Genomic DNA, 13,163 nt, shown 5'->3' on the forward strand with positions numbered 1-13,163 from the left:
CTCCAAAAAGCCCGTCATTGGCCCCGAAAATGTTTGTTTTTCGAAGCCGTCAGCTCGAGAGGCAGAAAAAAAACTCAGCATTCGGCTGATAGGAGCTCATCCCACGCCCGGGGTGGTAAAACGGATATCCGAGGCCGAGAGTGCCAAGGAGAGTACGTCAAGGAGACCTCAGATCGAAAGGAACGAAATTGGTTCTTTCAGATTTCGCAAGTCGCAGCCGGGATTAGCGCGTACACGGTAGCGAATGACCGGCCGACAATTACCGTTCAGGAGTTAACCTTTCTTGTGGTCAAGCGGCGGAGAAAAGACTATTGTTTTCCGGCAATAATGCCCCCGTGCGCTCGGCAAAGCGCAAGACAGCGTGACTCCGTTAATCAGAGCACAAGCCCTGGTCGTCAACGGTGATTTTCCAAATTCCTGCAGTTTCCTCCAGGACCTCCATATTCCGTTCTCCTGAGAATTTCCTCGGACGACATTCAGCGATTTAACGAGCAATCTCTCCAAGCACTATATAACGGCCGTTTAGGCACAATTGGCCGCTCGTTAAGCCTCACCAGACCTGGTGGTCGGTTCCACAAATTTTCCAGGAATCCCACTGATCACGTCCTGTTGACACGTCAACAAAACGGCGGGTTAGTAAGCAAGTTCCAATTCTTTCCACGAATCCAGGAACGGGGGTCCCGAAAGCGCCCATTGTCCCTAATCCAGAGTTACCACCCCTAATTCAGCAAACCACCATAGAGAGTGCATTATCCAGAGGTTCAGCTAGACGTCGTTACGTCGAGGGATATCCAGGTGGAAGTCTGGTGAACAGGCGGTCTGTCGTATTCACCGAGCGAGATGTAAACGACAGGGCGAATCGGCGATCAACGATCGACTTAATCGATCGCCTTCGATCGATCGAGAGACAAAGGTGAGACCGCGATCGGGCGCCTCGAGAAAGCGCTTTATTGTGGGGGTTTATATGGCGAATCCTCGAGGAAAAAGGCTTTTCAATCGTGAAACTGCAAATAAGGCCTGGCGCAAGTTTCGCGCCGGGACATTCCCGCCGGTGCAATAGTAATTCCTTTGTCCTGCTGGGCGCTCGGTTCGAATGTTGATTCATAGTGACTGCGAGTAATGTTGGCCTGCCTTTATAAGAGCACATAGTTTCCACTCGGGGGAGAGAAAGAGACGCACGCAAAGTCGATGCACGAGCGTACGTGCGGCCCGGCAAAGTTAATCGGTAGGCGTATAATAAGCAAAGATCGAACGATCCAAGGGATAATTGCAGCTGCCATTGGACCGCACTAATCTCCGCATGATAAGTACCGGTGCAGATCTAAAGGCTACCATCCACTTTTTCATGCCCCCCTTGTGGCCGCCGCCCGATTGGAATAAATGAATCGGTCGTATAATTCGCCGTTTGTGAGCACCCACTTAGCGCCGATACGGTAGGGATCTTTACGAGTTCTTACCACTTGACGAAACGACGTATCGACGTGTCTTTATGAATTATCGAGAGAGAGAAAATTCCCCATTCGGCTTGCGGTGCTACGCTAATAAAAATATACAGTTAAGGGAACCAGAATTCAGGGCATTTTAACTGGATTAGATTGTTGTGTTCTTACTATTTTATTTGTTTATACGTTTTTCTGGTCGAGAGCGACCTTTTTATGGATAGCGAGGAATGTTTTAACATCGCGCATCTGGTAACATTAATTGGAACTGTTTTGTTTTACTGTAATAATTTGACAGTAATAAGACTGTCGGGAGTAAAGTTTTGATATCTACTTGTCGCAGATAAATATGGGATCGCTGTCAATGAGCATCACTTGATACAACTATCTATAAATCGTTAAAATATGAATGTATAAATTATTGAAAGGGCAGAAAGGAGATTACTCGAGAATGCCGCGGTCATAACATTATTGTCGACTAAAAGAAATGTTGATTTCCATTCGCAGTTGATACATAGAAGATCTTTATCATCGTCAAGATCTTCGCCTTTCCACGTAACGACGTATCGACAGGTCTTTACGAGTAACTGAAAGAAGGGGAAATAAAATCCTCCGGGTATCCTACGGTATGATGCCTCGGCGATAATAGAATCGTCGGATGCAAAATTCCAATCCCCACCATTTATTTATTAATATCCGTGCACCGGTACTCGCGACCTGTTCAGCAGGAACGGGTCACGGAAATATATACAGGTTTCAAAACACATCGAACCCCATCGGCATCCCCGAGGTGAAATGCCTGCGAATTGACTAATAAATTAATTGGTAAAACAGATCGGCGTTAACCGAATCGCGGATCCCCGGCAACCCCGAGGTGAAATGACATTGAATTGGTTAATAAATAAACGAGTTAATCGCGCCCATTGAATAACTTTCCAAGAGTCCTCCAGGGGAGTTGGCTCGCATTCTAAGTCCCGGCCGCTACTCCACCTGGAAAAGTCAAAGCTCAACGAACGACCAGCTGTATCGGTTTCGCCACGGTCTCGGGTGTCACAACGATGCATATTCAAACCGCGCACTTTTCCAAGGCCCGGCACGCACATGGGCGGGAGATCGAGAATCAATTAACAAGGAAGGAAAAGCGAGGGAAGACCTCTCGAACGATACATTTTCTGCCTTATAAACCGTGCGTACTCATCCTGTCGATAATCGGTCATGGCGATGGCATCATGCCGACCGGAAATTCCAATAAAACTGGAAATAGCGAATCCACCTGCACGCATTTCCTTAGGACCTTCCCTCTTCCTTGGTCACCCATGTCCAGAGAGAGTACTCTCTCCTTCTCGCGTGACCGGCAGAAAAGCCGGGAATGATCACTCCCACACATCGGGATACCTTCATCGACGCGTAACGAGATTCGAGGGCAGAGCAAAATTTACGAGTCTTACGTGCCAAGTGTAACCACTCTCCGCACCTTAGTGCGCGCAAGTGTACGGTACAGATCGATCGTAAAAGCCGATTAGCCGTTCTCGCCTACGAGCACTAATTGCCAATACAAATAACCATCGGCCCGGCGGTTCGGCGAGGTTCAACCTTCAAAAACGTTTCACCGAGCCGGTAGAAAGCGACTCGGGCTGCTTGACTTTCTTCTTACGGCGATTACGTTAAGTCCCTCTGGCCTCGGGGTTTAAAGGCGGCGTCGTGACGGCGTGATGTCATGCCGTCGTGACAACGCGACGGGCACGTGAATGAACTCCTGGTGGGTCAACCGGCGTCATTCGGGTCCACGAATCCTCGGGTTAAGCACCTCTTTGCCGGTGGTCAGTACTTCGGTGGGTGGCCTCGAAAAGTTCTTCAGGTTTCTGCGGTCGCATCCAAAACCAGAGATCGAAGGACTGCTACAAGCCCGAAGGTGACGGGTTAACATTGCCTCCGTACTGGAGGATTTTAAGCGATCGTAGTTACCCATTAAGCCGGACAACTCGTGCGTGACATTCTTCGAAAGTTAGGTGTACAAGACACACAAGGTCGACGTGCGCGCACATCAAGTGAGTTCTGCACCAAGACCATATTTAGCCAGATTTTACCCAGTTCGTTCAAATTCTGCCATTTTTTATCGGGGAAACACGTTCCCAGGAATTTTCTGTGGAACGCACCTCTTCGTCCCTTCATAACCCTAATTGATAATGGTACCTAAAATTGGACACGTTATGGCTCACTGCCTTGAGATGTTCAAGCAACCTAACCTCAAATGAACCCCTAGTCTCAACGAAATCCGGTGCACACTGACTCACGGGACTTCAACATGGCGCTCGGAAATGTCTCAATCGTGAAAGGGAAAAAACATATAGCACGGATTTTGTGCAATAACACATATTTTCGCGTTACTTACTTCCCTCGGAATCGCTGGGTACCGCGCAAGTGCTCTGCCGCGTTTTCGCTCTCTGCGTCGAGTGCAATCTTCCTGAGCATAATACTTATCGAAGTTAACTCCGCGTTCATGCAGGCATAACTATATGCACACTCGATCGGTTATAAGGGTCTGCTCGATATAGGCGGTGCATAATACGCACGTACGCGTGCACAAGTGCCGGCGTGACGCGCCGGCACGTAACTCGCGCGAACCCACCAAGAGTTTCGATTTCTACCGTGGAATTCGCGGAGTTATCCCAGTCAAGAGATCGACACATACCAATGTGCACGTTCCTCACTTCAAAACGAATCCTAGCCATTGCGCTTCACCTCATCTAATTAAAAAAATTACCTTAAACAGAGTTTTCCCGCACTCCATGCCATCAAATAACGACCCCTGTATCAACAATTATTGTTACATTATCCATTACTGGCAATATTAAGTTAATATTTCGCGTCCCAGAAAATATCACGTTCAATGTACCGGTACAATATAGAATACATGTCGTTAAGCACGCGGTACTTTGTAATGCTTCCGCAATATTGGATATACAGGGTGTTTCCGAAACATACGGGAAAAATTCAAGGGGTAACTCCTGCGATATTTTTATGAAAAAAAATTCATATAAACATTTGTTGAAAAATGCTTCCTAAGGGAGCTACGCCCCTTCAAATGGGGCACCCTGGGCCCAAAGAGATAAATGTGCATCGTAGAAATTTGCAATTTTCTCAAACACAATTAACCCTATCGATATGAAATAAGAGTATCTTTTTTACATCAAAATCCTTCAGGTATCATATTCTAAAATCAAAATGTAAAAAAAGATGTCCATTAAAAAATGGGGTTATTTTTACCCTTAAACCCTTCATTATGGGACGCTTCTGATTAAAATTTTGAAATTCTGAGCTCCGATTCTGATTCAGCGTCAAAAGTTCATGCTGTATACCAAATTTCATAATTACAATATGGACGGTTTCGAAAATATTGAGGAAAAACCGTCTTCACGGTGCCTCATTTGAAGGAGCGTAGCTACCTTAGAAAGCATTTTTCGACAAATGTTTATATGAACTTTTCTTCATAAAAATACCTGAGAAATCACCCCTTGATTTTTTGCCGCATGTTTAGGAAACACTATGTGTATATGTTGTTTTTGTGTATCACGATGAAATAATCTTCCAACAAAACAAAGTGTTCACATTTCAATGTTGGAGCAATATTCGCAATATTTAATTGCGATTTGAGCTACGGTTCACGAGTATCGTGCCAATTAATATCGCTACATGGGGAGAGTCAACGGGGGGTCCGAAGACGACCTTGCCGCCATCTTGGTTTCCTTATTGCTACCTCCAGAAATTTGCGCAAGAAATCCACAAGATGACGACCCGACAAGTGTCGGTCAGGGTGAAAAATGGTAGTCGATGATTAAGACGCAATAACAGGTGCACGATGGGCATATCTGGCGCGAATTTCACACGCGCGTTTCTCGGGCGAGCGGACTCGATTTGACGAGAGCTCGAGAAACGCGGTTGCAGGTAACGACATGCGAGGTGAACATCGAGAGCGAGGAAGCGTGACTCACGGTAAGCTGTGTCTTGTCGGGAGCGATCGCGGTGATCTCGACGGGTCGCGGCTCGGGCGGATGGGCTCTGCTAAGGATGGCGGCCGGCATCTTCGCCACGAGCGACAGCCTCCTGGTGAGACGCCGGCCAAGCTCGGCGCGGCGGCGCGCGCGCATGCGCGGCCCGGTGCTCCTGTAGCCCGCGAACTCCATGCCGGGTGACCTGGTCTCCTCACCGACCGGCAACCATCGCTACTAGGCCACCCTACGACACGTCGGTGATACCGTTGATCTCATATTCTGGCCTCTAGCCTCGTGTCGCGCTCCAGCCAGTACACTGCGTTGAAATAACAGATCAATCAAACGCAAGCCAACCCACCGCAGTTTTTCACTCGCATTTCACTTTTCAATGCCACGTCCATGCTAACCGGTGGTAACTCATCGACGTTATTACCCGGACACCGGCAAACCCTGGGGCGGTGCACTCGCCACTTCCGTCACGAAGTAGGAAAGATCTTGCGGGAAAAATGACGGCACACCTCGGAGAAGTCGTTCGGTTTTATTCGGAATTTTCGCGAAACTCGCTCGTGTCGGAGTCCGTCGGAGCAGGTCTAGATGGTGCTGGGCCAGTGGCGGCGGCCCGGGCGCCCTAGAAAGGTCGACTCGTCGCGCCCTTCGAAAAGTCCCGCCATAGTTATGACCGGACGCCAAGGGTCCTGAGTTCTCCTCCGGCGGCCGGTCGGTCCCGCGCTCAAGCCACTGCTCGGTCACCAGCTGGTCCGCGCGCTCGAGCTCACCGGCGGCGCGAGAACTGGCGCGACTTACCCGCGGACCGGGTGAATTACGTATGCAACGTAAACAGACGACTCGCCGCTGGAGGTTGAGCGGAGCCGGCGAGCTTGGCCGTGCGCATGCGCGAGTGGCGCGTGCGCCGCCTAGGGTCTGGCGGGCTCCGTACGCGGCCCGCGAGAGCCAATCGGAGCCCAGCTGCCGACCCGCACGTACCGCTGTCACGAGGAGCCACCTCGCACGGATTCACCCACGATACACCGGCGCTCCGGTTGCCTGACGCGCCACGACTGAAATCAAGACGGCCACCTCCCGCGGGCGAGCGACCGCTCGGCGCCGCCACCGCGTGCGCCGTCTATCGAGCTCAGTGCTCGGGCGATATATCAAAATTTAGACGATTTGAAGTACCTGTTATGCCACTTGCACTCAAAGGTCGAAAATGGGAGTTTTTAAATTGACATCGATTTATGTCTTGCCATTTAATTTAAATTGTATGATTATTATTGTAATAAAAGCGTACAGCTGGAATTGAGTTTTTATTAAATTTTCGTGTTGTTATTTTTGTTTGTATGAAATTATTTTAAAGGGCGTTTAGTTGTTAATTTGGTTATTTTTTTCGCTCTGATTTGATGATGTTTAGCGGCGAGAGCGGCGACTTTTCGAAAAATCAAGCTTCGGTTATACGCCTGCTTTCTCAGATTCGTTTGCCGTATTTGACATTATGGTACCATTTATAAGATCACCATTGGCGAAATAGTATGCGTGTTGCCAGGTGCACGTACGGGGCCGAGAGAATTACACCTTGCCGACCTCCTCTGAGTGGCGATGCGAGTATGAATATCAACGGTGATTCATAATTCCCGAGTAAATCGGATCGAGTAGCGAAAGGCCTTCTATATGGGATTTTGATCCTTCCAACAAGGCTGAGCGAAGAGACTGCAACCTTAACGAGCTCTCCCTAGGTGTTGACTTATAGCAACTTTGTAGCTGTGAAGAGTTGATATCGATCTAGATTACCGAGTACGTGGATATCGTTTGAGTATTAAAATAGAATTGAATTGGATATCTGTAGATCATCGAGCGACATTCGGTATAATTGTAGACGCTTGTTTATAAATCACTTGAAGTCGTGATCTGCAGTCTACAGGGAAGGAAGAAGGTATTCCTGGCTATCTTCAGATTGTTACATGCCTATCTACATTCCTTCTCAAGTCTCTCAAATGTGGCCCATAAACCCTCGTAGATATGGTCAGCAAAACCGAGACAAATCTTCAAGACAAACTTGCTAAGCAGAATGAAATCAGTAGGCAGAGACTTTTACACGAATTGAAAAAACTTGATAAAGCTGAGAAATCAGAGATCAAATTGTTGGAGGCGACTAGACGACGTTTCAAAAGTCGCTACAAAAATGTTAATACTCTACCCATACGTGCTACTGCAAATGTAAGTGGATTCCATTTTGTCGTAGGATTTTTAAACAATGTTTTAAATCTGCCAATAAATGCCAGTGCGCGCAATTTTACTAATTCTGAAATATGACTCTAAATGATGTATAAAGCACAATGTAACCTCATGAGGTTATCTTGTACATATATGATTACCATTTATACTGGTCGAATATTATCATTACAAAGGAATCCCAATGTCGTCAATTACCGTACGTAAGCCGTATTGACGATTTTTCCTTTCCAACGAATGAAGATTAAAAATAATGTCAGCGAAGGAAATCTCCTGGAAAATTATTCCTGGAATTTCACCGCAATTATATTATCATTATACACATTTTAGGATTTGCATGTAAATGTGGCGCAACGCCATCTTCTCCCGTGATTTTCTCAAATGTTATCGCAAAAAGCATGCCATGCATTAAATATTTCATCCACTTGTGCTTCGAGGGTGGCGACGCGCAGAGTGTCGTTAAGTATAATTTGCAGACATGATAACTGACATGCAGGCGATGCAAGTGCGTATGTACGACACCCACAACCCTGGATTCTGTTACCACTGTACCGGCACCATAAAGGAAAGTGGATCTGTGACCATGGAACAACCCAAGGACACCTACGATGTCGTTCGCGAGATGCTCTTTACCAATGGAGAGCTGGACCCCGACAAGATGCTTTGCTTGCATCTTTTGACTGCTCATACTGTCAAGTCTAATGACAGCGAATGGAATAATTCCTCCATTAAACCAGTCACATCGTTACTGGAAAAAGGTGACACTCTGTCTTACCTGCTTCGTGATTCCACCCTGAGAAAAAATATTAGTTGACTGAGACAAACATGTATCGCCAACAATACATTATGACCTAAATCATATATAATTGATACACAGTTGCAAGACACAGTTACTTTATTGAGAAGAACAATTTATGTCGATTTAAACGAATTTTGTTTACTCAATCTGACATTTCTTTGGGCGTATTTGATAGCAGAATGTTGTTGTCGCAATGCATATTTCTTTGAGTTAATCAACTTTTATGTTTCTCAGGACAGTAATATGTGAAAATTTGTTCGCGTCTATTCTTAATGATAATTATTTTCAGTAACACATGCAAGAGATGAGAGAGGTTCAAAGGTATTATTTTTCCATGTGGTTTTATAGTTACTTTCATTGCTACTGTGTATTTTTATTATGCGTGAAAATTATTATGTGTAAAAATGCAAAGAATCGCTGAAAATGTGTTACCTGCATCTGTGTACCTTGGGAACATCCGTTTCCTTTAGTAGTACTGATGACGTGGAGTAGTATCGTGTTAATGCGGTGGAAGACAATTTTATTGAGTAATGGTGTGTTAATACTTGTTGGCAGAAGGGGAAAGTAATTGTAGCGGTGCGTGGAACAATATTCTCCCCTGCTATGTGGTTGACATTCGAAGAGATGCTGATGTGTCTGGTGAGTTTTCGGACCAGCTGAAGTACCACAAGGATCCTCGTGTGTTAGTTCAGGAGGAAGAAACTGTCGCAGGATTCGAGCGTGGATACAAACAATACGTGGAGAATAACGAAGACGCCGCCATGGCACTGTTTATTAATAATGAACGCTCTAAAATGGTGCCTAGTCAATTGGGAAAGATGCCGATTATTTCGCCAGATGTTTGTTCCTTTCTCAAAGCTTCTCGTGAATTAAAAACGAAGCAAGTTGTCACCAGTGGACCTACTCGTGGAAGTTCTAGAAGATCCAGCTTGGACGTCTTCGATGAAAGGAGCTTTTCTCTTCATCTGGACGATGAAAGAATATTATCTAGTCAGCGTCTTACAAATTCTTTCTTCAAAGGTACGGTTAATTAAGTAAGACAAGGGTGGAGAGGTTGTGAAGTAGTAATTAATAATTTTGTAATTCAAGTAGACTTGGAATAATTCATTGCCCTTTGGAACTTTTTAACTATACTTCACAAGTAAGTATATAGACGTTTTGAATCTCAGGTGCAACCCACTCCAAGATCTCTATTTCAAGAAGTCCGACGAGAAAGCAGTCTGATAATAAGTCTAGTTTCAAGGTAGACCGCAGCATTACGATGTTAAAAGCTAAAAGTGGAAGGTCCATCCAGGAACTCAGGCATTTCATTCACGAGGAAAGTGAAACGACCCCGGACTTAATAACGATTAAATCGAGCAATAAATCCGGAAAGGACGTGGCTTCAAAGTCCTCTGGCACGAAATCACCGTTTCAAAGATTTGGAGATGATGCCCGTTTTTCAGAATCCTTGCACTCTCTCCTTTCTGGAGTTACGACTCCGAAAACGATCGCCGAAAGAAAGAAAAAGTGTTTTTACCTTAAATATCCTGTAAAGTGCATGGACCTGAGGAACAGAAGTTTTAAGATTGTCCCAATTCTCGTAAATATTCAAATTCAAACCCTAGTGCATACTGTGTTGGATGTATTGGCAAAAGTCAATCCAAGGAAAATGAAAAAAATCCTTCACGTTGCGAAAAATCCGAAAGAGATCCAAAAAATGTTGTTGCGACCAGACATACAGATTTTCCTCGAATCTTTGCACGGCCTGCCTTTTGTCTCATCGCCGGGGAGTTTTGTCGTTTCAAAAGCGATCGTCATCGAAGAAGTCGACCCTCGGTTCGAAAAAATTTTGGAAAAGGAATTAGTTGTCCGATCTTTGGAAGTTCCGCCAGCTCCGAGCTTGGATGTTCTTGTTACGGAAATTCGAAGAAATCTCTTTAACGATCCTAACAAAACAAAGACTGTAAACGACGAAGAGATGTTGGCTAATTTAAAAATGAAATTTCTTTCGAAAAACGAACACGGGAATGAAAACGCGGTTAAACCAGTTTTCGATACCAATGAATTTTGCGACGCGATTTCGTAAGAGAATTTTTTGTTTTAGTTATAACAAATGCATGGAGAAAGTTTACAAGAACGTTGGATTAAAAATGATTTTGATATGCCATTATTCTTGTTGCAGTTGTGAAAAGGAAAGCACCACATTCAGCGATACTTGTAAAACTGTAGAAAATGATGGAGTGAATGAGAAAACAGATAGATCGATGAAAAATTTTAATAAGGGAAATACTACTTTTTACCTTCCAAAAGAGATTGAAAGATTAAACAAGTCAAGTTCGAAATGTTCACTTGAAACACGTACGAAAGGAAAAGGGTTTCGAAATGCCGAATCGCTCGGTAAAATAGAATCGAAACAAACCACAGTTCCTTCTAAAGAAACTTCTAAAAAAAATGCTCAAACCAAAATAAAGAGTGCTAGTAAAACGGCGAAAAACCATGTGTTTGAAAACAATGATCAAGAACAAAATTATGCAGTGGGGAACGTTGAAAATACCGTTAAAAGGAAACGAGTTCAGAATGTCTCCAAATTAATGTCAAACCATTCTAAATCTTTTAAAAAAATTGCTAATGTTACAAAAATTGGAAATATTCTGAATTTAGGAAAGCGTACAAAGGACGATGCCACGATGGGTCGAGGTAGACCGACTTCAGCTGAAAAGTGTCAATTTAAGGTATTCAAGATCGATTAATCATTAGTTATAAAAAGTATAACAGGAATGATTATTAATAAACATTACGCGACTTGCGATTTAGCCTTGGAAAGCCACGCAAGATCCCAACTATTTTGATCCTGATCGCGTGATATTGCGAAGGATGTCGAATAGTCAAAGAATTTTAGTAAGCCAAATGTGTGCGTCCCTGAAAACGAGGAAGATTAACATGGAAGGTTAGTTCAGTGAAGAAGTTCTGAATATTGCATAAAATGACTTTCATCCTGCCACTTATCTCAGATCTGGTATTGGTATTGAATGCAAAAGCAGTTTTATTTATGTAAAATTAAATTCTGTTCTCACGCTTCCATGCTGGAAGAAAAGCGAAAAGCAACGTCTGCCATTTTGCTTGAACGATGAAACAGGTTGTTAATGTTTAGGTCTTGTCAAGGAAAGGACTCCCCTTGCCGCATTAATTACTCCGGCGTTGTCTCGCGAAAGTATACGAATCTTGACAAGAGGAACGTTGTACCCTAAGACAAACACGTCGCAAAAAATACCCGACAAAAAAGATGAAAACACCTCTTCCACTGATACACTCGAGGGCCCCGTTTTAACTAAGGTAAATCAAGAATCGTGGTACAGTTTCGCGCCAAATACATTTGAACGCATAACTTAACGCCAAAGTTTCGGCACTTCGATTCAAGAAATATTTATTTCTCAAATAAGAGAACATATCACGGATCAATGTTTGGTATAATGAAAGTGCGTTCCGTTTTGTAGAGGGTTTGATTATTTTCGAAAAAGTAGCGAAATATTTGAAAAAGTAACGAAATATTTGCGCGAGTGTCTTGAGATCATAATCGCTAGATTTTTATGAATTACAATCATTTGTTCAGATACGCCAGGGAATTGCTGAGAGTGAAACAAGTCGGAGATTAAAGAGCTTTCTAAGGGACTGAATATAGCGCATCTTAAATGGATGGATGCACATATATGCGAGCCTGCAAATTGGTTGTCATATAAATCTGATATATCTTTAGATTTCATCTGTAAGAGCAACATGAAATACTGTATAAAACGTAATCGAAAGCGATCTTTCACTTTTTCTTCTAAATGGATTCAACTTTACCGATCCTATTATTTAACTCAAGGGCAAGGCTCCATAAATAACACTTTCTTCAAAACAACTATTAATTAACATAAACAAACGCAAGAGAACGTTTGAGAAAAATAATTCGAAAATTTATCTTCAAGTGAGGAGAACAGAAGGGCCACAGAATATTATTACTCATGTATCAGGTTATTGATCAATTTATTTCTATAGAATATGTTTTTGGTGTTTTTATAAGCTACTTGCTGAAAAATAATTTCATATGAACCATCTATAAATTTAGTGATAGTTTAACAGGTGCTGCCTTCTCGTCGAAACAGATATTTTTGAAAGTTATAAACTGTTCTGCTTTCTGTTGGAAAATTACCATTCGAGTTTTTACCATCCGAGTTTTTATCATCTATTTCAATGTTTAAGAAAGACATTGACAAGTTGAATCAGTAAAATATTTGAACAATGGGAATTAGATTAATAAACTGAAAAAAAAATATTTAGCCGAATAACCAAGCATGATTTATGAAAAAGTATGTAAAAAGATTTTAGTCCATATTATCGATAGTTGCTCAATCGTTATCAATAATTCCGATTAATAGATGGCGCCACAGCTTACCTACAGAGGTGAGTTGGGAGATTGCTCACGGGCAGAGTTGGATAAGTAAAATATCCCAGGCAATTTACGTGATTCTTTACGATAAATTACTAGGTATGTTATTCTAATTTCATACGTGATGTAAATTACATGAATATGGGTCTATATTTCTGGATTTCCTGTATCTGTCTCTAACGATCCTACGAACGATATACATTTTATTCCTTTTTTTTTTTGCTAAAATGTTTATTCAAAAGTGTCAAGTCTCCGAAAAAAATCGCAGCCACTAGCTCAAGAGATCAATTTAAACG

The 13,163-nt window shown here is 43.3% G+C and overlaps 2 protein-coding genes across 3 annotated transcripts in view; one reads left to right on the plus strand and one right to left on the minus strand.

The window, feature by feature from the left end:
• Positions 1-6,330, minus strand: part of LOC111674374 — an 81,731-nt gene extending 75,401 nt beyond the window's left edge. The window contains exons 1-2 of one of the 2 annotated variants that reach the window (XM_023434586.1): positions 5,839-6,330; positions 5,432-5,747 (exon numbers count right to left, since the gene is read on the minus strand). In XM_023434586.1, coding sequence (XP_023290354.1) covers positions 5,432-5,623 — 192 coding nt within the window. In that variant the 5' untranslated portion in view covers positions 5,624-5,747; positions 5,839-6,330. Of the gene's footprint in view, positions 1-5,431; positions 5,748-5,789 lie in introns of both variants that reach the window. The other variant, XM_023434587.1, reaches the window with a different exon arrangement.
• A 1,838-nt stretch (positions 6,331-8,168) lies between these two features.
• On the plus strand, positions 8,169-12,111 carry LOC105697013. Its single transcript, XM_023434585.1, has 8 exons — positions 8,169-8,425; positions 9,022-9,476; positions 9,626-10,520; positions 10,621-10,772; positions 11,100-11,170; positions 11,253-11,385; positions 11,590-11,771; positions 12,049-12,111. The coding sequence occupies exons 1-8, from the start codon at positions 8,169-8,171 to the stop codon at positions 12,109-12,111; spliced, it is 2,208 nt and encodes a 735-aa protein (XP_023290353.1).
• Positions 12,112-13,163: the final 1,052 nt, after the last annotated feature.

This window comes from Orussus abietinus, unplaced genomic scaffold (assembly GCF_000612105.2).
Source record: "Orussus abietinus isolate OABI.00-Male unplaced genomic scaffold, Oabi_2.0 scaffold202, whole genome shotgun sequence".
Classification (NCBI taxonomy): domain Eukaryota; kingdom Metazoa; phylum Arthropoda; class Insecta; order Hymenoptera; family Orussidae; genus Orussus; species Orussus abietinus.